The sequence below is a fragment of the Canis lupus genome, chromosome 19 (genome assembly GCF_048164855.1).
Source record: "Canis lupus baileyi chromosome 19, mCanLup2.hap1, whole genome shotgun sequence".
Taxonomy (NCBI): Eukaryota; Metazoa; Chordata; class Mammalia; order Carnivora; family Canidae; genus Canis; species Canis lupus.
The window spans coordinates 52,308,478-52,334,258 of NC_132856.1; the positions used below are offsets into that span (position 1 = coordinate 52,308,478).

A 25,781-nucleotide genomic window follows, 5' to 3' on the forward strand; every position below is an offset into this window, starting at 1 on the left:
GGAAGCCTGCTTCTCTGTCTCCTTCTGCCCCTTCCCACTCGTGCGGGAGCTTGCTCTCTCACTGTCTCTCAAATAAATAAAATCTAAAAAATAAAAATAAAAACAAAGAAAAGCCAGCTAGGTAAATAAATCTAGCCGGATCCTTCACCACTGGACCCAGAGCTGCGTGGGGTTAAAGGGAAAAGAGAGGGTCGGGGAGAGCAGCCACACGCTGAGATGCTGAGATCCGGGGGATGGAAGGGGCCAGCGCAAGTGGGGACGGACCCCCTCCCCCCCCGCCGCCGCCCTGCTCCCTCGCCCTCGCCCGCTCCGCGCCCAGGGGCGCCGGGCACCTGCGGGAAGGGCGGGGAATCGCGGCTCCCTCCCCGCCGCGCCTCTCCGCCCTCTCCCCGCCTCCTTCCCCGCCGACCCGAAGTCGCCCCCCCACCCGACGTCCAAGACCCCGCAGGCTTTGACGCCCCAGAGCCAAGGTCCCCCCAACGGCGGCCGCGGGCGCCCCATAGCGAAAGTTAGGTGGGAGCCGCCCCCGGCCGGGCCGCGGAGGGTTGCTCTGGGGGTTTCCGGGAAGCTCTGCGCACGGGGGCACCCCTGTGCCCGGAGCCACTGCGGTGCCCCGGGCATCCCCGCCCCGCGGCCGGAGCTACGAGGCTGCGCGGGGGCCGAGGTGAGCGCGCGGCCGGGGGGGCTGCCCATCCACCTCCAGTGCAGGCAGGGAGGCGCCGGGCCTCGAACCCGGGCTGAGGTTCCCGGCGGCTCCGACCACGCGGCCGGGCGCGCCGCAGTGACGGGCCCGAGTGGTCGCCCCGCCGGGGCTGCGCAGCTCCGAGACCCGCGGCGGCGGGGGGGGCGGGGCGGGGCGGGGGGCGCGGCGCATCCGTCAGCCCCGCCGCCGCCGGAGGCCCGGGCCGCGGGGACTCTTATTCTGACACGGCCGGCGCCCGGCTCTGCTTAGTCATGGTGACCTGCGCGCGCTCCGCGCCTCCCCCCGGCGCGCAGCGATGGAGGCGCCCGGGCCTGGGCGACGGAGGCGGAGCTCGAGCGCGGCCATGGCGGGGTGAGTGAGGCGGCCTGCGCCCGGGCTGTGGGTACGGCGGGCCGGGACGGCCCCGGGGGTCGGGGGACGGGGCGCCGCGGGCCCGGGCGCCTTGGGGTTCCCGCGGCCCCGCGGGGGGCCAGGAGGGCGAGGCCCGAGTCCTGGCCTTTTGTTGGACGGCGCGACTCGAGGGCTGGCCCGGGGGCTACGCAAGCCGGCGAGAGGCCCAGGCAGCGCCCCGCGACCGAGGGCCCCGGAGCCCGGCGCGCCGGGGAGCTGGGAGCGCGCCTCGGGGCTGCCAGCGGAAAGGCCGCGGCAGGGTCACTTCCTCCCTTCTCCGGGCCTCGCTGGCGGCTCGGGCAGGGCATGCGCAGTCCCCCCACCGCTCGGTGGGGAAGAGCCCGGTGTCCAAGGGGCACCGTCGGCCGCCTGGCCGGAGACCAAGAGGCTGGGCACGGGCCTCGGGCGGGGAGAGGCGGCGAGCGGCCCTGGGCCCGGTGGAGGAGGGTGCTCCGGCAGGCAGTGAGGCGGGCAGCCGGCCAGCCAGCCACCGCGTCCTGACCCCTGAGCAGTGCCAGGCCCCAGGCAGGACGTTGGGGAGGCACATGCTAGGGTGGGCGCGACCCTGACCGACCCGGGGCTCCCTGCCTCCCGAAGCGCGGGGCTGAGAGGCGGAGGCGCCCGCCCGCCCTCAACAAGCCAGCGGCCGAGCTCATCGCCGTTTCCGACAAGTGCGGTGGTAGAAGTAAGACAGGGAGGAGAGGACTGCGCTGGGTCCGGGAAAGATAAAGGGAGAACCCGGGGAGCCTCTTGCAGATGCCCCTCTTCTCCCGACAGGACCTTTCAAAACAGCTCGTGCCCTGGCCCTCCAGCCTCCTCAGGGTTCACGGAAACCTTCCCTTTAGCAGGATTTCTTGTTACACTCCTCCCTGATGCTCCAGCTGGTCTCTCTCGCTCTGCCTCCGAGCCTTTGCACTTGCTATTCCCTCTGCCTGGAAAACCCCTTCCGTGTGTGCATCCTTCTTGTCTCCGCTCTAACAGAGCCTCCGACTACCCGATTTAAAGTAACTGCCCCAGGCCACACTGTCGCAGTGCTGTGGTCCTTTTCTTCATAACCCCCCCGTTCCTACTCAGGTCTTGTTTGTTTTACTTATGGCCCATCCCTCGCCAAGTGTCCTCCAGGGGGGCACAGTTTATGTCTGCCTGTCTCCACTGGGATGTCTCCGGTTCCTGGTACACAGTAGATAATCAGTAAATGTTGGTGAGGCCAATGAAAGAATGAGCTAGATGTGCTCTGTCTAGGAAGGGAAGAGGTGGACAGAGGCGGACTGTGTAGGGCTTTAGTAGGACACTGAAGAGTTTGGTTTCACTCATTGTGCTGTAGGGAATTGTGGGAGGATTCGGCACAAGGGAAAGACATCATCTCACCTGTGTTTTAAATTGGACTCTTGGGCTGGTGAAGCCATGTGGCGCTGAGTGAGCACAGACGGACATTGCTTCACCTGGGCTTGGGAAGGAAAACTGGTCTAGGAGTCGTTTTATCGTAAAAGAGGAGGCCTGCCCCCAGGCCCTGCCCCCAGCCCTGTGCTCTCCCTCCTCCAGGCCTCTGAGTGCCAGTGGTGGTGTTGTCCCTTGTCACCTGGAACCCCATGCAGCCGGAACCTGGGCCTAGCGGGGCTGGGGCCCGCACTCGATTCCTTCCCCTGAGGTCACAGCGCCCCGAGGGGGCAGGGGACACGGTGATGTACGCCTCCACCGAGTGCAAAGCCGAGGTGACGCCCTCCCAGCACGGCAACCGCACCTTCAGCTACACGCTGGAGGACCACACCAAGCAGGCCTTCGGCATCATGAACGAGCTGCGGCTCAGCCAGCAGCTGTGTGACGTCACGCTGCAGGTCAAATACGAGGACGCGCCAGCTGCCCAGTTCATGGCTCACAAGGTGGTGCTGGCCTCATCCAGCCCCGTCTTCAAGGCCATGTTCACCAATGGGCTACGGGAGCAGGGCATGGAGGTGGTGTCCATTGAGGGCATCCACCCCAAGGTCATGGAGCGCCTAATTGAGTTTGCCTACACGGCCTCCATCTCCATGGGTGAGAAGTGCGTGCTCCACGTGATGAATGGCGCCGTCATGTACCAGATCGACAGCGTCGTCCGTGCCTGCAGTGACTTCCTCGTGCAGCAGCTGGACCCCAGCAATGCCATTGGCATTGCCAACTTCGCTGAACAGATCGGCTGCGCCGAGCTGCACCAGCGTGCCCGCGAGTACATCTATATGCACTTCGGAGAGGTGAGTGACGGGAAGAGACAGGGAGCCAGGGCTTGACGGTGGTATCAGAAGGACCAGGGATAGATGGATGGACATCCCTGTCATCCCTGTCTTCCCTTGAGATGAGAAGGGTCAGATCGGGGAGCTGGAGAGAAATGGGCTTCTGAAGTCCTAGTCTGCACATCTGGGGTGACTGTGGGAAACAGCTGAGGAAAGTGAGAACTTCATGGGTCTATGTCTGGGATCCCCGACTTCTCTGGGGTCAGGGGTGGGGACAGGGTGCAGCTCAACCTTAGGGTACGCTATTGGGGGCCTAATATTTCAGACAGTCTGCAAATATTTATTGAACACCCATGACATGCTTCCTATCTCAAATGTGACCCTTAGACATGTTTCCTGTGGTCCATGCTGTGTTGTCCTTACCCTGTACTTGGTTTCATTTTCGGTTTTAAGTGGAGGAAGTTGTGAGCAGAAAATAACAGATGCCTTGTAAATCACAATGATGAGCCCAAATTCTTGGGTAGCAGCTACTAGAGGTTGTGCCCCTGGGATGATGATAATAATAAGTGTTTGTTGAACATTTGCTGTGGGCCACCCCCTGTTCTAAGTGATTTCCATTCTTTAAATCATTGGATTTTCCCCCACTATCCTTTGAGGAAGTACCACCCTTAGGCCTGGCCCAACAGGGCTGTACCCCAGGCCCCACGCTTTAGGGAGTTCTGTGCTTTAGTGTGCCTTCCTGGAAATTCTAAAAGTCCTCTTCCAGTGGCTGGGATCAGCTAGGGTAGATACTGCCCTGGTTTCCATCTCTTTTCTTAAGGGGTGGATGTTCTCCTTCCCTCTCCCCCACATTGGGGTCGACCAGATGCCCTGAGGAGCGCTGGCGTTTGTCCTAAGGCCCATGGCTTCCTGGAAGGTGAGGGTGGTCTGTGAGCAGGGCTTTCCCACAGGCCTGCAGTGTTTCTTTAAAGGGACCGTGTGGGCTTGAGGTACCAGGACATTTGTGACCTACCAATATTGGTAATTGAGTTATTTATATAGACTAGTGCCTGACAAGAAATATTTGCCCAGGACCCTGTACACCCGAGGAGTAGCCCCGGCTCTGAGGTAGCTACTAATACAATTGCTCTTACAGAGGAGGAAAAACAAGGCATGGAGTGTTAGAGATATTTGCCCAAGATCACCTAGTTAGAAAGTAGTGGGCCAAGTTGCAGCTCAGCCTTCTTTCTTTAGAGCCTACACTTTTTCTAGAATATTCTGTCCCCATTACTTTTTCCTTTTTGGTCCATCTACCCTTTTGAAAAAGTAATTTTGTTGAAAATAGAGGTAACAATCTTGTAGTTCAAGCACACAATGATACAAAAAGGTACATAGTAGTGCCTTCACCCATCTACCTGAGTACTTAGGTACCATATGCCTGTAGCATTAACTCATTTAATCTTCTTCACAACCTATGAAGTTCACACTATTCGAATCCTCGTTTTACAAAATAGGAAACTGAGATTGTCAGAGGCAGGTTGAGTGACTTGGCCGTGATCATACCGCCGTTGAGGGGAGTCAGCCTGTCACAGTAATGCCCTCTGCAGGTGGCCAAGCAAGAGGAGTTCTTCAACTTGTCCCATTGCCAGCTGGTGACTCTCATCAGCCGAGACGATCTGAATGTGCGCTGCGAGTCCGAGGTCTTCCACGCCTGTATCAACTGGGTCAAGTATGATTGTGAGCAGCGGCGCTTCTATGTCCAGGCATTGCTCCGGGCTGTGCGATGTCACTCGCTCACACCCCACTTCCTGCAGATGCAGCTGCAGAAGTGTGAGATCTTGCAGTCGGACTCCCGCTGCAAGGACTACCTGGTCAAGATCTTCCAGGAGCTGACCTTGCATAAGCCCACGCAGGTGATGCCCTGTCGGGCGCCCAAAGTGGGCCGGCTCATCTACACCGCTGGTGGCTACTTCCGCCAGTCACTCAGCTACCTAGAGGCCTACAACCCCAGTGATGGCACTTGGCTCCGATTGGCAGACCTGCAGGTGCCTCGTAGTGGCCTGGCGGGCTGCGTAGTGGGTGGGCTGCTGTATGCTGTGGGCGGCCGGAACAACTCGCCAGACGGCAACACCGACTCCAGCGCCCTGGACTGCTATAACCCCATGACCAACCAGTGGTCGCCCTGTGCCTCCATGAGTGTACCACGCAATCGGATTGGGGTTGGGGTCATTGATGGGCACATCTATGCTGTCGGTGGCTCCCACGGCTGCATCCACCACAACAGTGTGGAGAGGTGAGTGGCAGGGCCTGGAGGGATGGGCTCGGAGGTTCCCATTGCTGACAGGCCCCAAGCCATTGGAATTTGGGGATTCCCCCTGTTGTAGAGTGCTTGTCTCTGTCCTGGCTTTAGGGAGGGGAAGCCTCAGGTGAAGCTGAATTCATGGGGGATTTATGGTCAGTGACCTTGGATGATGTGTCTGGGCCTGGGAATTGCTTACAGGGCTGTCCCAAACCCATACAACTTCTGCAGATTTGGAAAGAGTTCTATCAGTTGGAAGTTGTTATAAAATGCTAATTTTATTAAGACATGACACCTCACTGCCATCTGCCCCAAAATTGCTGTAATAAACTGATGTATGAGGTCTTCTGTGTGGAAGGTGCCCCCTTGGATGTGGGACTCTTGTGCAGTGTACAACATGCAGAACTGCATGATGACCCTGTGTTTAGAGCCTAAGCAATTTTGGCTTTTGACTTTTGCCAGACAGTCCTCTCTGCCTTCTCCTCTTTCAGAAGCTTGATCCAGGATACAGTTCTCAGCTGGAGAACTTGTTAAACTCCCTAGCCCACTGCTGGAGATCTGGTACTGGTGGGTTTGGAGCGAGGCTGGGGAATGGGAATTATAACCAAACAGCACACTTGTACGAAAACCATCCTGGGTGGCAGCCTAGTTGTTAGAATTAAGATTCTTGTGTCTTTTTTTTTTTTTTTTTTTTTTAAGAATTATTTATTTATTTATTTATTCATGAGAGACACACAGAGAGAGAGAGGCAGAGACACAGGCAGAGGGAGAGGGAGAAGCAGGCTCCAGGCAGGGAGCCTGACGTGGACTCGATCCCGGGTCTCCAGGATCACACCCCGGGCTTCAGGCAGTGCTACACCGCTGCGCCACCGGGCTGCCCAGATTCTTGTGTCCTAGAAGGCTGGGTCAAACCTCCAGCTCCTTGGTGACCCTGGTCTTGCCATTTCATCCCTCCGTGCTTCTATCTTGTTATCTAAAGATGATGGGGGAAGTGGGAGATGATAGTAAGGACTACCTGCCCAATGGTCAAAGTGGGTTTTGCTGAGCTAACATACAACACAGCACAGGGCCTGGCAGTGCTATATGGTGGAGCCACCACCAGCGTCCAACAGGTGCGTGTGTAACCTTGAGCAGATGATGGCTGTGAACCTGTTTCCTCAGAGAAAAGCTCTGAGGAGTAAAGAGTTCAGGTGCATAAAGAATTAGCAGCATATTGGGTCATAGTAAGTGTTCCACACAGGTCAGCTGTGATTGCCATTGTTACCGTTACTATGCCCTTGCAGGTATGAGCCAGAACGGGATGAGTGGCACTTGGTGGCTCCCATGCTGACTCGAAGGATCGGGGTGGGAGTGGCTGTCCTCAACCGTTTGCTCTATGCCGTCGGGGGCTTTGATGGAACAAACCGCCTCAGCTCAGCAGAGTGTTACTACCCCGAGAGAAATGAGTGGCGAATGATCACACCCATGAACACCATCCGAAGTGGGGCAGGTGGGTATGGGGGCTGCCAGGAGGGGAGTGAGGAGGAACACTGTCCCACCCCTGGGAGTGAAACTTAGCAAAGCCTGGGGGAGGCTTCCTGTTTTGGTCTTAAACCCTGAGGCACACACGGGAGAGCTAGATTCTGAAAGTCCAAGCTCTTCTCTTCTGGCTTTGTTTCTAAAGGGTCCCCCAGGAGAGGGAGAAGGGGAGGGTGCCCCCAAGAAGGTGGTGGCTGGGGCTCTCAACACCAGGCCCTGGAATCACTCTGTTTGCATGGTACGGTTTAGGAGTCTGTGTCCTGCACAACTGTATCTATGCTGCGGGGGGCTATGATGGTCAGGACCAGCTGAACAGCGTGGAGCGCTATGATGTAGAGACGGAAACGTGGACTTTTGTAGCTCCCATGAAGCATCGGCGAAGTGCCCTAGGGATTACTGTGCACCAGGGAAGAATCTACGTTCTGGGTGAGGCCCTGGGAGTGGGGATCTGGGTGGAGAGCACTGTTTAACCCCATCTTTGGGGGATTGGGCTCAAATTCCAGTAGGAAGGCTTCTTGGGGTTCCTTCTCCCTCTTTCTTTCTCCTGCCCTCAAAGGGGGTGACTCTGCTCTCCCTGCAGGAGGCTACGATGGCCACACATTCCTGGACAGTGTGGAGTGTTATGACCCAGACACAGACACCTGGAGTGAGGTGACCCACATGACATCCGGCCGGAGCGGGGTGGGTGTCGCTGTCACCATGGAACCCTGCCGGAAGCAGATCGACCAGCAGAACTGTACCTGTTGAGCCACTTTTGTTTCTTGGGCAAAAAAATGGTCTGATTGAGAGTATTGTTGTTTTTGTACAAAAACAGGGACAAAAGAAAAGGCGACAGAGCAAATGCTTACCCTCCAAGACGGGAGGCTGAGATGCCTCGGTGTTAAAATGACAACTAGAAGGAAAAGAAGGCCAGAGTGGGAACCCATGAGCCTGTCAGAGTAGTCCCTTCCTGGGAGGGGGGTGTATGAAGGAGAGAGCCCCTGCACCCGCCATCCTGACAATAGGCCTGGGTCCCCTCCCAGCAGCCGCCACCTCCCTTTGGGGCAAAAGCAGATGCCGAGGTCAGGCCGGTTTTTGTTCCTTGTGTCTTTGTGATTGGTTCCTGGAGGCCTGGGAAGGAGCCAGCTGAGGCCTCGAGGGTGAGGCTCCCATGGAGGTGTGGACCCCAGGGATGGGCCTGTACATAGAAACCACTGGATATCTCTGCCCTGGACAGTCTTTTTGTCGATAAGTAACCATATAACTTTCCAATGAAAATAAAGAACAAACTAACTAGTGTCTTCCACCCGGGCTCTCAGCTGGAGGTCTCGAACCTGGAGACAGAAAGGACTCTTCTGAAACGTACTCAAGTCTTTGATTTCGAGTTTGAATTTGAAACCAGTTCGTTTTCTCTGCCCATTGCATCTTAACATGTAGGGCATCTTTCTCCCCATAGGCAAACCACACAGGGCTCACTTTGTCACTTGTGGCTGCTTTGAAGACAATGACCTAACTCCTTGACGCCTCTCTTAGGGCTCCCCGGAGTTCTATTTTAAGGCAAACCATCCCCAACATGCCTTCCAAATCGGTGAAAATCTATCCAGTCATTTTTCTGCGCTTCAATAACACAAACTGAGCCTTTTATCTAGGGGCCTGGGTATTAAAGGATAAAGGGGTCCTTGGGGATTTTCTCAGGCAAAGGGCTCAGTATAACCTGCCCTCTTCTGAACAATTCATGTGAAGGCAGTATATGGCCTGGATCTCTTTTTAGGCCAATTAACTCTTACTTGTATTGGGAGAGTAGAGCAAAGAGGAATGAAGATGGTCTCAACTATCCGGCCTGTCATAGGTTCTCCCAAGTAGCTTAGAGAGGAAATATTTGACTCCTTCCCTTCCAGGGAAAACCTTACCTCCCATCCCCACAGCTTCATTCACTCAGTTCACCTGAAGCTTGTCATAATTGTCCTGTTTCCTTGGTCCTCTTCTCAAGGTTTTTACTGGAACAAGAAAATAAATCTGCCTTGGCTGCATGAAATGGACAGGGGGAAGACTAGGAGTTGGAAGCACAATATCTGGATAGCCATTTTAGCACTTGCAGTGTCTTTGCACATTATTTGATCCTCAAGAGTGCTGGGAGCTAGGAAGGGCAAGCCTGCATTCTGTAAAGATGGAGGTTCAGAGAAATGACTTGCCCACGGTCACGTGGCCACCAAGTGGTAGGTTTCAGGTTCAACTGCAGCGGACACCAAAGAAGCCACAACACGCTCTGCCACTATGTTTGTGAGAAGGGGATACAAGGAGGTCTCATGGGGTCAGTGTGTATATCAGTGAACATTCCGGAAACAGGGATCTTATCTAGAGTCGAGGAATTTGCAGGTAATTCGGTTGCCAGAAGCCACACATTCTAGCCCAGAGTGATGTTTCCTTCTACAAGGGTTAGAACCCTGGTCTTGAGGTCAGTTTTCAGCCAATTCAGTAAAGCAGTTTGGGTATCGGCCCTGTGAAGTTTCTTATCTGCAAAAATGGTACTTGGGCACTGACTGGGCATTAGGCCCCATGTAAGCTGCTGGACCAAGCAAGGTGAGTATTTACATTCACTTTCTAATTCTGCAAAGACAACTTTAAAAAAGACCTCACTGTGCTAGTGAACGGACCCCAAATGAGCCCTTGTGGAAATTACAGCCTCACGGAGTAGAATGACCAGCCTGTCCTGGTTTGCCCAGGAAATTCCCAATTTGAACAATGAAAAGTCTGGCACCCCAGAACCCCTCAGACCTGGAGTAAACCAGGCCAACTCTACAGGTAAGCCTGATGGTGAAACAATATTAAAAGTGTGCTGAGTGACAGGCTGCTGAGGGTCATGGTTAAATACCCCCTTGAAAGTCCGTGGCTCTGGAAGCTATGTGGACGTGGCTTGGTTGCAGATTGGGGTGCGTTGGGAAAGGAGAAGCAGCTGTTGCATCAGCCAGGTGAGAGAGGATGGCCCTTTGGATTAGGCTGTGGGAATGGAGAGAGGTCAAATTTACAGGTGAAGAGACTGATGAGACAAAAGGGCAGAGAATTAGGAATGTTCCTGGGTGGCTTCAACCTTAAAACAGCCTGGGGCCGGGGGGGAAGGGGGGGGAACACCCTGGGGGTAGAGAAGCTTTGAGGAGGCTGCAGGTATAGAAGGAAAGTGACAATGTTTGGGGGTGTGTCTGGTTTGAGGCCTCGAGATACAATTGTTCTAGGAGTGTGCACAGTCATTTTTCTAGCCTTCAGGCTTTAATGCTTCCACAAGTAGTTCTGGAATGACTATTTTACCAGACCCGAAGGGAAGTGTTCAGACACAGTGAGGAACAGGCATGAAACAGTAGAGCTAGAGTGAAGGATCACAAGATGCATATGTAATTAAGTTCAAAGGTAAGTCCTCTGAAGGCCAGGAGGTTGACCAAGGTCAGAGGCCCTGAGAAAGCATTGTTGAGGAGGTGGTCTTCTCACAGAAACCAAAAGGAACTGATAGAGTAAACTAGGTGAGGAAAGGAGGGGCAAGTTTCTGGACAGAAGCATCACATTCAAAGGTCCGGTGGTACTGGGGAACAATCTAGATGAAGCTGAGAGGGAGGAGGAACATGGGGTCAGAAGAAGCCCTGTGGACCATGCTCATTTCTCTCTGTTAAGTACCTAAGTATTAGCTTAAAAAGAAAAACAAGAACATTATAGATAAAGCTGAAATCTTACTATCTCTTCATTCCAGCCCCCTCTCAATTTAAATCAGACTGCAATAATGTTCTATGTATTTCCTTACAAAAATGGCGTAATTTTGCCCATATTATTCTCCAACTTGCTCCCCCCCCCCGACTTCTAGATCTTTCTATTTGTGACATCACATTCCTTTTGCCAATTACCCATGTTCTGTTTTATCTCTTCCAGTACTGACAGACATTTAGGTCTTCTCATTTCTCAGAATTACAGATAAGGGTGAAATGCCTACTTTAACCATGTCTCCTCGGGCACAAATGTGTATAGTTCTCCAGGGGAATACTAAGACGTGCAACTTACTAGATCTTAGGTAAGCACAGCTTTCCTTAGATGCTTCCAGATCGCCCTCCAAAGTGGTTGTTAACAAACCATGTTCTTACTGCTTTTAGAAGTTCTTTATAAATTTAACACAGTCAAATTTATCACTCTTCCTTCATGTTTCTTCTCTTTTATGTCATATTTAAGAAGGACTTTTGGCTCTTGCCATTTTCCTCAGCTTCCTACCCATTTGTGAAGTTATCTCCTGGCCGTACGCTGTTTCTGCTGAGGTTAACCAGACTTGAGTTTTGATGGTTCTGTTGAAACCAAGAATCCTGACTAATAGACTAATCCTGACTAATCCTGACATCAATAAATTTTTGTAATATCTTTTTTCTTCAGATATTATTAAGTTTTGTTTTTGTACTGTTTTAAAATCCAACAGGAATTTGTTTATATGTATGGTATCAAGTAGGAATTTAATTTTTTTGTATGGATAGGTATTGCTGCTCGACCATTTATTTTTCAAACCATTTCTTGACTAATTCTTTACCTATGGTTCTGAAATGCTATCCCAATCACATACAAACTTCTCATGAATGCACAGGATCTCAATTCTGTTTGGCTTTCTGCTGTTTTACCTAAATATCCATTTTTGCAGCAATTTCATCATTTCAAGTACTACAGTTTTATAACATGTCTTAGTATCAGAATAAGTTCCTTCTCCCTTTTCTTCCAAAAAAAAAAACAAAAAAAAAAAAAACAACAAAACAAAACCTTGAACTGTTACTGTATATTTATTCTTTGCTTCATGGATGAAATTCCATGAAAAATGAAAATTTTAATTGGGTTGCATTAAAATTGTCGAGTTGGGGAGTAATAATATTTTTACAATAATAAGTCTCTCCATTCATGAACTTTATGTATCTATTTAATGAAGTCGTCTTTGCTGGCTCAGGAAAGCTTTATAACTTCTCCACATAGGCCTTGCAAAAGGTTTATTCATGGGGGTTTTATTGGTCTGGTTGCTGTTGTCAATGAGATCTTTACTTCTCAATCCTTTACAATTGGTATTTCTGAAAAAAAAAAAAAAAAGTATTTCTGGTATATGGGAAAGTTGTTGATACAGATATCCCAATCTTCCACCAGCCTCTTTCTAGTTTTGTTTTGTTTTAGCAGATAGTTAAATCATCTGCAAATAGTAGTGGAATGTCATCTTTTCCAGTAGTTATACCACTCATTTATTTTTCTTGCCTTATAGCATTAGCTAAGACCCTCTGTCAAAATGTTGGTTAGTTGTGGGAATAATGGGAATAGTTGTCTTATTCCCAATAATAAGGTGAGTGCTTCTAACGTGCTACCATTAAGTCTGATATTTGCCAAAAGATTTTCTGTAAGCTATACTTTAAGATTTGCTGGAACTTTTTTCAAGTTCTTCTTCTATGACTAGTTTGCTATGTGGTGTTTGGGGTTTTTGTTGTTGTTGTTCGTTTGTTTGTTTTTAATCATAAGTGGGTGTTGAATTTTCCAGAAGTCTCTCATTCAATAGGTGGGTCCCAAGAAATTGCATTTCTTACATTCCCAGTTGATGCTGTTACTACTCATCCAGGGACCACACTGGAAGACTTACTGGTGTAGAACAAGAACAGTGGGTTAAAGACACATTCTGAGAAACATTTAAAGAGTAAATGGAAGAAAAGCCCCAACAAACAGCAGCAGCAGAAAAGCATGAGAGAAATGAAGAAAAGTATAGTGTCACAAAAGATAAGTGGAGAAAAAATCTAGCACAAAATTTTTTTTAATATTAGGGAATATCCCCCCCCCTTTTTTTTTAAAGATTTTATTTATTTATTCATAGAGAGAGAGAGAGAGAGAGAGGCAGAGGGAGAAGCAGGCATCATACAGAGAGCCCGATGTGGGACTCAATCCAGGGTCTCCAGGATCACGCCCTGGGCTGCTGGTGGCGTTAAACCGCTGCACCACCGGGGCTGCCCTAGCACAAAAAATTTAAGGAACAATGCTATGAGGCACAAAGGACTTCAGAAAGAACCCTTCAAATGCCCACTGGATCTGGTGACTGGAAAGTTAACTGAGAACCTTTTTGGTAGAATAATGAAAGTAGAGCAGCAGATTCCTTCAGTAAATGGTTATGGAGTGCCTCCTTGCAACAGGTACTGTTGCTGAGAAGACAACACTGAATCAGTGCAGGAAACTGAGGAAGGGAATATGAATATCTCTTCTGAGGCATTAGGATGAGAAGAGGCGAAAAAAACTGGATGAAAAGCTACAGCAAAAAAAAAAAAAAGGGATCCCTGGGTGGCACAGCGGTTTGGCGCCTGCCTTTGGCCCGGGGCTTGATCCTGGAGACCCGGGATCGAGTCCTACGTCGTGCTCCCTGCATGGAGCCTGCTTCTCCCTCTGCCTGTGTCTCTGCCTCTCTGTCTCTCTCTGTGTGACTATCATGAATAAATAAGTAAAATCTTAAAAAAAAAAAAAAAAAAAAGCTACAGCAGAACAAAGAGTTCAGGGTGGGTTTGGGGTTTTGTTTTTGAGATTTGAAAGACAGAGCCTGTTTATAAGCCGAGGGGAAGTTTCCATATAGAAAGATTATCAAAGATGAAGGTGAAAGAGGGTGGATTCATAGTGATGGTAAAAATAACTTCCTGCTCTCAATCAAGTGGACAGTGTCTAAGGTAACTTTTAGCTCTGTGAAGGGCACTGTAGTACTGGATGCTTAGAGCCCCTTGCTTTGTGCAATACAACATGCCTTCGATTCAATGAATATCTTCTCCCTTGGGTGTGCATTCTGGTTTTAAAAAATAAGTGTTAGTGGAACTAAATATTGCAGAAGATAGAACTTAAGGGGGGGGGGAATACACTAGAATCAACAGATTAGCCTTGAGACCCATATCTGGCACTTCAACTTGGTGCAAATCCTCTCTGTGCCTGGCTTTCCTCGTCTGTAAAATGGGGATAATAACCACCTAGCACCTGGCACACAGTAAGATACAATAAGTGTAGTCTCACAGAAGGGAATGAGGTAAGTACTGGAAATCTGAAATGCTAACATTCATCAGGATTATCGAGGTTGTTACCATTAGCATGCTAATGGTATAACATTTAATGACCTCAGAGCACTTCACGTGTTTTACTTAAAATCCCTCAGTGGCTCTTGTAACCCGTGAAAACTCAGTGCTTCCACCAACCCATCTGCCTTATTTTGTGATGGTTTTGTAGCTCCCCATAACTCTCTGAGCTAATTCGGGAGGTGTGGTCGAAAAGGAAGGCAGCACCCTCTTGTGGGCTTCCAGGCGGAAAGAGGAAGTATTGCCAGAGACGGAGAGCTAGAAAAGGAACAAGATTGGAGGGGCCCAGGGTGCAAAATTACCTGACCTTGGCTTGTTCCTATTTTTTAAAATTAGCATTCTTCAAAACTTCTGGGTAAATTATATTTATAGTAAATGAAACAACTGCAAATGCCTCAGGAAGCTCCCCCTATTTAAAGAACTCTCCTATGAGCCCCAGCACCACATCCACACCTCAGGGCCATAACTTTGATTTTCTTAGGCCACACCTTACGCAGGGCACTCAGGAGCATCTTTCAGACTACACATTCCAGGATCTGCCCTAATTAAATCAGCTGATAATAACTTTGGTGGGAGATTTTATATGTGCTGCCGAAGCAAGCACTGGTGGGAGATTTTAAACCGAGTTGCCCAATGCTGCTTTCAGCTGCCTCTTTGCCTTCACTTTCTCTTAGCTTCAGGGTCAGGAAAGATGAATCTCATTAGCCAAGGAGGTGGTGTTTAAATCTCAGTTATGGCAGGTACATCTCTTTCATGTCTACTGCACGTCTTGTCGTTATGCATCATATCTCCCTGGTCATCTCTCAATCCAACTAAGGATTCACCAAGTGAAGAGTCAGGGCAGGGCCAACAAATACTTCGGTGCCTACCTTGTCCCAGGCACTGGGTAGAGATGACTAGGAGCAGGCAGTTTCTGTCCTCATGCAGCTTGTAGTCAACCAGGCAGGAGACAGACTTTTTGTTCCCTGATGAACCACCACAAACCCTGAGGAAAAAGTAGCCTGCAGAACTCAGAAGCACAGTATTTGTGGGCCTCGTATTCAGAATTATTCCTCTATTCTTCCATCTTGTTCACCACTTGATGAACACAACAGGAATGTCACACGTATTTGAATATGGACGAGACAATTCTTGACCTCCGTGGCGGGGGCGCTGAAGCGCTGTGGGATTGAATGGAATTGGCCAGCTCTTCCAGGCTGCAGATTTTGCCAACTCTGTGCTCAGTCTTTCAGGATTTCAGTTCAACACCAGGAAGCCCTCTTGACCTCCGTCTAACCCTCACCATCAGATCTCTTGGGACTTCATGGGCCAGAGTAATTCCTCTTCCAGGCAACGGTCCTACACATACCCGGTGACTCAATTAAGTGCCTGCTGACCATGTCAGGAACCATGAGAAGCCCCTGATATTTTAAGGCAGCTTTAGATCTTTCCTGCGGCTTCCATTTTGGGAGAAACAGCCCCAGTTCCTTAAAGAACTTCTCAGGGGACACAGTAAGTGCCTGTGTCAGCCAGTCTCTCTCTCTCTCTCTCTCTCTCTCTCTCCCTGTGAAGGCCCACACACTGCGGGCCAGCTGAGTCTCCCCCGTCCCCCTCCAAAGCTGCGGGCAGGAAAGCACGGGGTGGGACGGCTCAAATTGCAGAGAAAAGCCGGATAATGCTCCTTGGGGCTGTGGGGACGGCAGTGACAGGAAACCCTCAGCCAAGGGGGCGTGACCCCAGGCCCTCTGTCGGCAAGGAACACTGGGGACACTTGCGGAGGGGGGAATGGCAGGAGAGGGGACCTCTCGACGAAAGGGTGACGCCTGGGTCCCTTAGGAAAGACGATGCTGGGGCCCCTCAGGGAAGGGGACTGACACCGGGTTCCCTCAGGAAGGGCTGATGAAGCTGGGAGTCCACCTAAGGAAGTATGAATGGCTCTGGCGTCCTTCTCAGGAGGAAGGGACGATGCTAAGGTTCACCTCCAGAAGGAAAGACGACGCCGGGGTCCTCCTCAGGAAGAGGGGACATCTCAGGGGTCCCTCTTGGGTAAAAGGGTTGATGGCTCCGGGAAAAGGGGTGCAAACGACGCCAGAGTTCTCTCAGGAAGGGAGGCTGACGCTGGGGTCCCCTTAACAAGTGGGAACCACGACGCACGAGGTCACTCTCAGAGAGTGACGCCAGGTCCCCTCACCCACCTGGAGGTTCGAGCACCTGCAGCCGCCCGAGCGCCTCAGCTCGCTCAGCCCTGGGGCTCCCAAGGCGAAGCGGCCGCGCCCCTCATTGGCGGCCTGCTCGGCTAATGACAGCCACGACAGCCAATCGTAGCGCAGGAGGAAATCTCCCGCGTGCCCTCGCCACGCCTTCGTCTCGGTCTGCGCGTGCGTGCATTTCCGAACCCGCTGCAGTTCCCCAGCTCGGCTCTGGGTGGCGCTTGAGGGCTGGAGCTCCGCGTCCGCTCTCCCCAGCCCGTGACCCATTTACAGTAGAATACTTCGTAAGGCTGTTGTGAGAATCCAGTGCAATAACTTACGTAAAACAAACAGCGTCTGGCACCTCGTAACCTGGGCAGTTATTATTTGCATTCTACAGCGGGGGAAACTGAGGCACGGAACAAGTAAATAACCTGCTCCCAGGAACTCAGTCATTAACTGGAGGCGTGGGAGCTAGACTCCAGGCAAGCTGAACCCAGACTCTGTGTGCTTATCTACCATGCTTTGTGCCTCCCAGATAACAAACACCGGGTATTTCTTTACCCTGATTATAAAATAACTTTACCCTTGATTATAAAATTAATACCTGCTCACTGCTAAAGTTCAGAAATCAAAGTCTACGGAACGGAAAACACAGATCTCTCCGAATCCTACCGTTGGAGACATTGTTAATATTTTTATGGACAAACTGCCTTTTCTATGCACTTAATCTTTTAGTAGGATCATGTAATGCAGAACATTTTTTTTTTAATGCAGAACATTTTGAAATCTGCTCTTCTCATTGTAAATATGTTGTCATTTCAATAAATGTAGACCTACTTCATTGTTTTTAATGGCTGCATGTTCTTCCACTGTTCAGAGAAAGTATAATTTAGTGACCTCTAATGTTGAACATTTTTTTAAGGGAGGAAATGTATTTTTTTAAGGATTTTTAAAAGAATTTATTTATTTATTTATTTATTTATTTATTTATTTATTTGACGGAGAGAGAGAACGAGCACCAGCTGGGGGAGCAGCAGAGGGAGAGGGAGAAGACAGGCTCCCCACGAAGCAGGGAGCCTGATGCCGGGCTGGATCCCAGGACGTTGGGATCATGACCTGAGCCTAAGGCAGACACCCAACGGACTGAGCCACCTAGGTGCCCATGTTGGACATTTTTAATAGTTCTTTACTTTTCTTTTCTTTTTTAAAAAGATTTTATTTATTCATTAGAGAGAGAGAGAGAGAGAGAGGCAGAGACACAGGCAGAGGGAGAAGCAGGCTCCACACAGGCAGCTTGATGTGGGACTTGATCCCAGGAATCCAGGATCATGCCCTGGGTGGAAGGCAGGCGCTAAACCGCTGAGCCACCCAAGGATCCCCATTCTTTACTTTTCTAACCAATACTGGAATTTTGTGCCTTTAGGTTTTTATCCAACTGTTTCTATCAGATGAATATTTTAACAATTTTTTAAAGATTTTATTTATTTGAGAGAGAGAGCTTGAGCAGGGAAGAGAGGGAGAAGTGGGCTCCCTGATCACCCAGTAAATATTTAAAAAACTGCAATGGCTAGGTCAAAATGCATGCAGTTACATTTTTGATAAGTATTGTCAGACCATTCTTGGAAAGCTTTATGTGCCAACTTCTACCAACACTAACGAGCTATGAAAGTTCTTTGCCCACCCCAGGATGGTCCATTTTTTTTTCATTATTTGCCAGTATATTGTATATGTATATATAATATATATAATTATAAATATATAATATATATAATATACTGGCAAAAAAAATATATATATATAATCTACTTACAGGCCCCTGGCTGTCTCAGTCAGTGGATCATATGACTCTTGATCTTGGTGTTTTGAGTTGGTACCTCACTTTGGACCTAGAGCTTACTTAAAACTAAATAATTTTTATTTTTATTATTTATTTATTTATTATTTTTTATTATTTTTTAAGATTTTATTTATTCATTCATGAGAGACAGGCAGACACACAGGCAGAGGGAGACACAGGGAGCCTGATGTGGGACTTGATCCCAGGAATCCAGGATCATGCCGTGGGCAGAAGGCAGGCGCTAAACCGCTGAGCCACCCAGGGATCCCCAAAACTAAACAAATTTTAAAAATAAAAACAAGTGTTTTAATTTGTACATCTTTATATTTTTATTCCGTGAAAGAGGGAGAAATATTATCTGTCTCAGGATTTTGTGCAGGTGGAATAAAGTAGCAATAATAGGAGCAGCGGGCTGGCTTGGTGGAACATGTGATGCTTGATCTCGGGGTGGGGAGTTCAAGCCCCATGTTGGGCTAAAAAAAAAAAAGGAGCGATGATAATGAAAGTATCAGGTCATTATCTAGTAGTTATCATTGTGGAACAGACAATAGGTGAAGTGAGGTCTCTGCCTTCCCTCAATGGCGTTAGATCACTTCCAGGCCTCAGTTTCCTATAATAGTATATATCTCCAGGACTGCTGGAGGGCCAATAAGACAATCCACCTAATGAGTTTGGCACAGGGCACGACCCTCTAAAGGCTGGAAGAGCCAGAACCGTTTGTCCCAGACCACATAGCTTGTTTGGAGGTGGCTGATGTCAACTTTAATTTGATCTGACTCCACCCCTTCCCCAGGTTTCCCTGTCTTCTTCAGATTACAAGGCCTTGGTGCTGTGCCTCACTGCCCTAGGCCACCTTCGCCTGAGGAGAGATGAACTCCCCACCACGAGGATTTTAAAGAGCCAGCTGGTGGTCACATGCCCACTTCTGCCCTCTGACTCACATTCTCAGATTGTCACAGTGTCCCAACGGAGGAGGCATTTGGGACATCATGCTTACACTTAGGGTAACCGAGGTCCAGAGCAAGAAGACTCATCAGCCCTCCCCTGAAGCCTGAGATTGGTGCTGTCGCCTCCTGACCCTCAGCCCGACACCCTTTCCCCGACTCTGCCTCCCTTTGAAACACTCTCGGGAAAACGTCTGTCTCTTCTTTACTTCTTGCACAAAGTTCAGATTCCCTGGAAACTTCTACCTAGTTTTCCAGCCTTTTTTTTTTCTCCCCTTTCTGGGTGCAGGCTGGACCCCACTCTTCTGGGTCAGGATATCTACATACTATAATGTCTTCAAACCACAGTGAAGCCTGCAAATCTTTGTACCTGCTAAATCCTATACATTCGCCCTCTAGAGTTCCAGAACTGTACAGTCTCAGATGGGAGTCATTGGCTGCATGTTGGTACTTAAGGTAAAAGGAAAATGAAAACTCCAGCTCCTCAGTTGCACTAGCCACATTTCAAGTGCTTAACGGCCACTTGTGGCTAGTCGCCACCACATTGGATAGCACAGATAGAACATTCCCATCATCTTAGGTTTCACTGGACAGCTCTGCTCTAGACTGGGATTTTTGTTATCCTAACTTTATAGATGAGACAATGGAAGGTCAGAGATCATGCCCAAGGTCACACAGCTGGAGCTGGGATCTAAAGTACTCCCTGATAACTAGACAGGAATAGTAGAGTAGGCAAGCCAACCTCTTCTTAGATCCAAGGAAGCTGCCCTCAATTTGTTTCAAAACACACATGCTGTGAATATATATATCTTTTGACCGCACTGCACTTAACCACTTAAGTGCTGTGTATGTGTGGATCTCAATTTATCACACCGCAGAGGCAGCCAGGATTCTAAACCAAAAGCTCAAATCACAAATGATTCTGTTAGCCATATCTTTATCCCCTTGGGAAATTCTCATTAGCATAAATGAATGTCAGAAACATCGGTGAGATCAAGGGTTTGTCAATTAGGCTGATAAAGGTTGGAAAAAACAGGATCCCTTGAGCGGAATTAACAGTATTCAAATATGCGGATTGGTTAAAATATCTGAAAGTCACTCACTCCCCAACCTTGAATGAACATGCAAGTAGAACAGCTTCCATCCCAAGGCAGTCTGGTGGGTAAATTTGGGAGGATTCGGCTCTCCTGATACCAATCACAAGACTTACAGGCTCAAAGCAACACAGAGCCCTGCCCTTAAGATGTTCAGGTTTGGGGGCACTTGTCTGGCTCAGCCAATAGAGCTGATCATACCACTCTTGATCAAATGACTGTGAGTGGTCAGCCGGGGTGGCTTAGCGGTTTAGTGCCGCCTTTAGCCCAGGGCCTGATCCTGGAGACCCGGGATCGAGTCCCACATCGGGCTCCCTGCATGGAGCCTACTTCTCCCTCTGCCTCTCTCTGTGTGTCTCTCATGAATGGAATCTTAAAAAAGAAAAATAATAATAAAATCTTGGGGCGCCTGGGTGGCTCAGTCGGTTGGGCATCTGCCTTTGGCTCAGGTCATGATCCCAGGATACTGGGATCCAGTCTTGCATCAGGCTCCCCACAGGGAGCCTACCTCTCCCTCTGCTTCTATGTGTCTTTGTGTCTCATGAATAAATACATAAAATCTTAAAAAAAAATGGCCAGGAAACTGGGAATTCATAGAACTCATAGAGGTAAATAAATTCTCTTGTGCCAGTTTATCAAGTTTAATGTCTGCACGGCAGAATTTGACCAGAGAACCTTTTATCATGGCCTGGCAGCCAGATGGTGGAGGCATTATCAATCAGGCCCCCTTGAGGTTTCCAGGAATGACTCTGAGATTCCAGAAGTACCCAAGAGTTATGTCAGATACGCTGTGTAGGGGAAGTAGGGTTTACCTACGTCTGTTGGCCTCTGAAGACTGGTTTGAACCTCACCTGGAGTCCCTGAGGCAGCACCTGGCCCAGGCCTGGGGGGGGTCTGCCCCCCGCCACACAATGCACTCCGTTCAAGTTCTATCTGCTTGGGGTGAGATGGGGACAGAACCTTCCTTTTGCCTTATCCCCACCCCAGGCAGACAGCGCAGGAGAGGTGCACCCACCAAAAACAGGGTGGGAAAGGAAGTCACATAAGACAGGAAGATCAGTGAAAGCCTCGGTTTAATTGGAGACAAGATCAAAGGATTGATTATCGATCAACGGACCGACTGATTGATCGTCAAAGTGGACAACACAAGAGCAGCACAGGGCGGGGGTCCCGTGCCCCCCGCTGGGGAGAGGAGCCCTGATTGGGGGTGGGGTTCCATCTCACCAGTCACACCTGGGTAAGGGGGAAGGGGCAGGCTCTGCTCAGCCCTCGCCCCCTACAATGACACGACTTCCCATCAAGCGGCAGCGCCGAATCCACCCATTTGGGGTCTATGGTACAGTTTGTATAATACAGTGGGAGTGGGTACTCTTTCTCTGGGAGACCCCACCCCTCCTTCCCCTGACTGGGTCAGCTGGGGAAGGGCAAGTTTATTTTCCCTTTTTGCCTCTGTAGAATAATTTACAAACCAACCATACAATATGTACAAAAAAAAAAAAAAGAGAGAGAGAGAGAGAGAAAAGAAAGAAAACCCAAAGAAGTCCCACTCCAGTCACTGGCTGGGACAGAAACTACTTTTGCTACAAAAATGAACCCTGTACAGCATTGTGGGAGTGGGGGTGGGTGGTACATCCCACGGGGACGGACAGACAGATGGAAGGCTGGGGGCGGCTGGGGGCTACAGTACCGTGTGCTCAGAATTGGGGGCGGGGGAATGAGAGAGAGGCCCTGCCTTGCCCAGCTGCAGAATTGGGCTGGGGGGGCATAAAAGAGGAGGAAGATGGGGAGGGAGGGGGGGTCTTTCCTTCCAAACAGTCCCCCATGGCTTGGAGAAGAGTAGCCTTGCATCTGTCTGTTGTATTGCTCCAGGAATAGCTAAGGGTGGTGGGGTAGTGTGGCCAGGTGGGGGTGAAGGAGAAATGACTTTGGTTGGTGCCAGGGTGGGAAGGGCTGCCCAGAAAGGGGATGTGCATGTACACTGTTATTGCTTCCTCCTAGGGCAAAGGGTCATGAAGGGGGTCAGGAGGATGCTGGAGGGGGGGGTGCCCAGGAGGGGGGCTCTGGGCCTGGCCGCACCCCACACAACGTGAAGGTGGGAGCTACTGCAAACCCCTCTCCTACAGCCATGGGCATCATTAAGGCAGAAACAAGAGGAGAAGCAGCTGGAAGGAGGGGTGTGGTTCAGAGCCACCCCCCCAAAATGGAGAAAACTCAAACAGAACCCAAAGTGGAAGGGGAAAGGGATGGCAAGCCAAGGGGGGGATCAGGCTCTCCTCAAACCTCAGACCCCAGGTTGGTGGTGTGAACGTCCCTCCAACACCCCCCTCTGCTACATCTTAAAGCACACAGCTTCCCCTGTCCCCCAAGTTAGTATTGCCAGGTTTGTGCAAAATGAGGTGGAAGACTTTGGGGGAGTGGGGTGGGCGGTGAACCAGAGAGGGGCTGGAGCTGGGGCCTCCCACGGTGACAGCCCCCTCTGAGCACCCTGCCCAGAATGGCTATTCCTGGTGGGGTTCCAGGGACCCTCCAAAATTCAGAAGAAAAACCTGGAGGGAGGCGTGATGCCTGCTTGGGCCCAGGCAGGGAGCCCTAGGAGGCCGGAAGACTGAGCCTGGGACCTGGGGAGGGGGGGACGCACTGGGAGGGACACAAGGGGTGTAGTCGGTGGGGGGAACAGGAGCGTCTACAGTGGCTGTGTTTTATCCTGGTTTTTTTTTTTTTTCTTTTTCTAAAAATGTAACAATTAAAATTCCAAAAATAAAATCCCTTCCGGGACCTCCGCCCCTTATTCCCCAGCCCCCACCTCCAAAAAGAGGCCCCATGGGTGGGGGTGGGGGGAAAGAGGAAAAAAAGAAAAGAGAAAAAAACCCACTTTTCTGTTTTCTTTTTTCTTGGGAGGCCCAAGAGTCTTTGAGGCAGTGGCGGAGGTGGTCGGGGGGTGATGGTGGTGGTGGAGGGAGGCAGGGAGAGCAACAGGGAGTAGGGCCTGGGACTCAGGTAGGACCTCCGGCTGATCCCCACCCGCCAGGAGCTGGGGGGGTCGGGGGGTCCTCGCCAGATGTTCCCGTGCACGCACTGCACGCCCTCTTGGCAGCCTGCTCTTTTTGGGCCCCCACCTCGGCCGCCATGGAGGGGAGGCCCGGGAGGCCCGGGGCTTCCTCTGGAGGGGGCAGGGTCCTCAAAGCAGGCAGAGGGGGGCTCTTGACAGACAGGGCCAGGGGGCCACCACAGCCCACAGCATCCACGGATGCATCTGGGGACCTGGCCTTGTCCTTGCCTGCAGCCACACTATCTGCTGAGTCTGCTTGCTGTGTGAAGCACGGTTCCTCTACCTTCACCTCCATGGGCATATCCTGGCCATCAGCCTCCAACAGGTCCTCGGCTGGGGACGGATCCTGAGCCATGGACAATCCCTGTACTTCGAATGCACCTGGGGCAGTAGACACCTCCTCCTCCTCTTCCTCCTCCAGTGTCAGCTCAAATTGGAACTTATCAGGTGGGGGTGGGTGGCCTGGCCTTCTTGGCTCCTCTTCTGGAGGTGGTGACGGGCTCTGCCTAATGGCACTGTAGTACCAGTCCCGGTTGTCCTCCAATGTGTCCAGGATCTCCTGTGCATCTGGATGGACCAGGTCAGCCCACGTCTCCCACAGTGGGTGTACAATATAGTCGATGAAACCCACCTGGAAGAGAAGGAACAAAGATAAAAACTGGTGGTCCGCTGGTGCAGATTGTCCTGCCATGCTGTGGGATCTAGTAAAATTTGCAAGATGTTGACAGCATTTAGCCTAGCAGTCTTGCTTCTCCAGATCCACCCTGGAAAAACTCTTGCACTGATAAGAAAAAAAAAAAAAAAAACTTTACACATGAGATGCAAACAAATACTGGAAACCTTCAGATATTGGTTGGCTGGCAATTAGTTTTAAAAAATTGTGGTACCCCACAGATAGTAATAATGACATTTTTTTACAATGAAGAAAAACTAGAAATTTAACTCCACGGCAAAGTATTGGTTAACTCACTGTGATATTACCTTTCCTCCTTGTTAACAGAATCTTGATTTTTCTTGGTGGAGGCAATGCTTCCCCCCATACAGCTGAAAACTACATTTCCCAGCCACTTTTGCAAAAAAAAAATAAAGGGGTGGCAATGTGACCACAGGTAGATGGAAGATGGGAGCTGGGGTGGGAGTAGAGGGTAGGGGTGCTGCCTCAGCTGGCAGAGACCTTTCCTCCCTGCTACGTAGCCAGAATGGCTACAGCTTCAACAGCATCTGTGACCATGAGACGGATCTCTGGGGACAGAGGCCCCACGCTTCGGATGATAGAAGTCTCCTAGGTACCTGACAATTTCATGGAGCCAAAGGGAGCTAAATTCTTTCTCTAGGCCTTTTTACATAAGAGGGAAAAAAAATGAAGGCTTATCTTGTTTGAGTCACTGTGAATTTTAACTCCTCAACACCTCAATGTCCAGCCACAGGAGAAAAACCATGTCTTCCCAGAAACCACTACCTATCTATATCTGTGAGAATACCATACAATAGTCAAAAAGAGTGAGTTAGGGGATGCCTGGGTGGCTCAGTGGTTGAGCATCTACCTTCGGCTCAAGGGGTGATCCTGGGGTCCTGGGTTTGAGTCCCGCATCGGGCTCCCCACAGGGAGTCTGCTTCCCTCTCTGCCTGTGTCTCCGCCTCTCTCTGTGTCTCTCTCTCATGAGTAAATAAATAAAATATTTTTTTTTAAATTTAGCACTTGTGATCACTGGGCCAGAGGCAAGAGGGACGTTTATCTTTGTGTGATCTATGAAAACAAAACTTTTTAAGTAACAGTAGTATAAAGAAGATTGCTAGCGGGAATGGTTACACTTACAAAGCAAACGTTTATTGAGTGTTTGCTACCACCAGACTTCAGCTCAGAGTGTGATCCCAGGGTCCTGGGATCGAGTGCTGCATCGGGCTCCCCACAGGGAGTCTGCTTCTCCCTCTGCCTATGTCTCTGCCTCTGTGTATCTCTCATGAATAAGTAAATAAAATCTAAAAAAAAAAAAAGAATGAGCTAGGGGTTCCTGGGTGGCTCAGTAGGTTAAGTGCTTGCCTTTGGCTCAGGTCTTGATCTCAGGGTCCTGGGATTGAGCCCTGCATCAAGCTTCCTGCTCAGCGGGGAGTCTGTTTCTTCCTCTTCCTGTACCCCTCCCCCCATGTGCATACTCTCTCTCTTTTTCAAATAAATAAATCTTTTTTTTTTTTTAAAGGATGAGCTAAATCTATGTGTAGAAACTTAGATCTCCAAGTCATTGCTTGGAAAAAAGGCAAGCTGCAAAAAAATAAGTATATGTTGATAAAATTCATTTTTATTTTATTTTATTTTATTTTATTTTATTTTATTTTATTTTAAGATCTTATTTATTACTTATTCATAGACAGAGAGAGAGAAAGAGAGGCAGAGACACAGGCAGAGGGAGAAGCAGGCTCCATGCAGGGAGCCCGATGTGGGACTCGATCCCAGGACTCCAGGATCGCGCCCTGGGCCAAAGGCAGGCGCTAAACTGTGGAGCCACTCAGGGATCCCCTAAAATTCAT

The 25,781-nt window shown here is 50.1% G+C and overlaps 2 protein-coding genes and 1 long non-coding RNA gene across 8 annotated transcripts in view; 1 reads left to right on the forward strand and 2 right to left on the reverse strand.

Annotated features, from left to right (window-relative positions):
- The first annotated feature begins 385 nt into the window (after window positions 1–385).
- Window positions 386–10,646, forward strand: KEAP1 (kelch like ECH associated protein 1). Of its 2 annotated transcripts, none has more exons than XM_072787303.1 (6): window positions 386–664; window positions 2,636–3,321; window positions 4,887–5,572; window positions 6,862–7,067; window positions 7,346–7,522; window positions 7,677–10,646. In XM_072787303.1, exons 2-6 carry the CDS (start codon window positions 2,683–2,685, stop codon window positions 7,841–7,843), a joined length of 1,875 nt encoding a protein of 624 aa, XP_072643404.1. In that variant the 5' UTR covers window positions 386–664; window positions 2,636–2,682; the 3' UTR covers window positions 7,844–10,646. The 2 variants fall into 2 exon arrangements, with proteins under 2 accessions (XP_072643404.1, XP_072643403.1); XM_072787302.1 differs by lacking the exon at window positions 386–664 and adding an exon at window positions 897–1,054.
- LOC140610833 (uncharacterized) lies at window positions 7,892–17,176 on the reverse strand. Its single transcript, XR_012012319.1, has 2 exons — window positions 15,030–17,176; window positions 7,892–12,150 (listed from the first exon to the last, which is right to left on the reverse strand). It is a non-coding gene; the product is annotated as an uncharacterized lncRNA (long non-coding RNA).
- A 4,086-nt stretch (window positions 17,177–21,262) lies between these two features.
- Window positions 21,263–25,781, reverse strand: part of PDE4A (phosphodiesterase 4A) — a 46,760-nt gene continuing 42,241 nt past the window's right edge. For all 5 annotated transcript variants that reach the window (XM_072787298.1, XM_072787297.1, XM_072787299.1 and 2 more), the window contains one exon: window positions 21,263–23,886. In XM_072787298.1, the coding sequence (XP_072643399.1) occupies window positions 23,200–23,886 (687 nt within the window). In that variant the 3' untranslated portion in view covers window positions 21,263–23,199. The remainder of the gene's footprint in view (window positions 23,887–25,781) is intronic.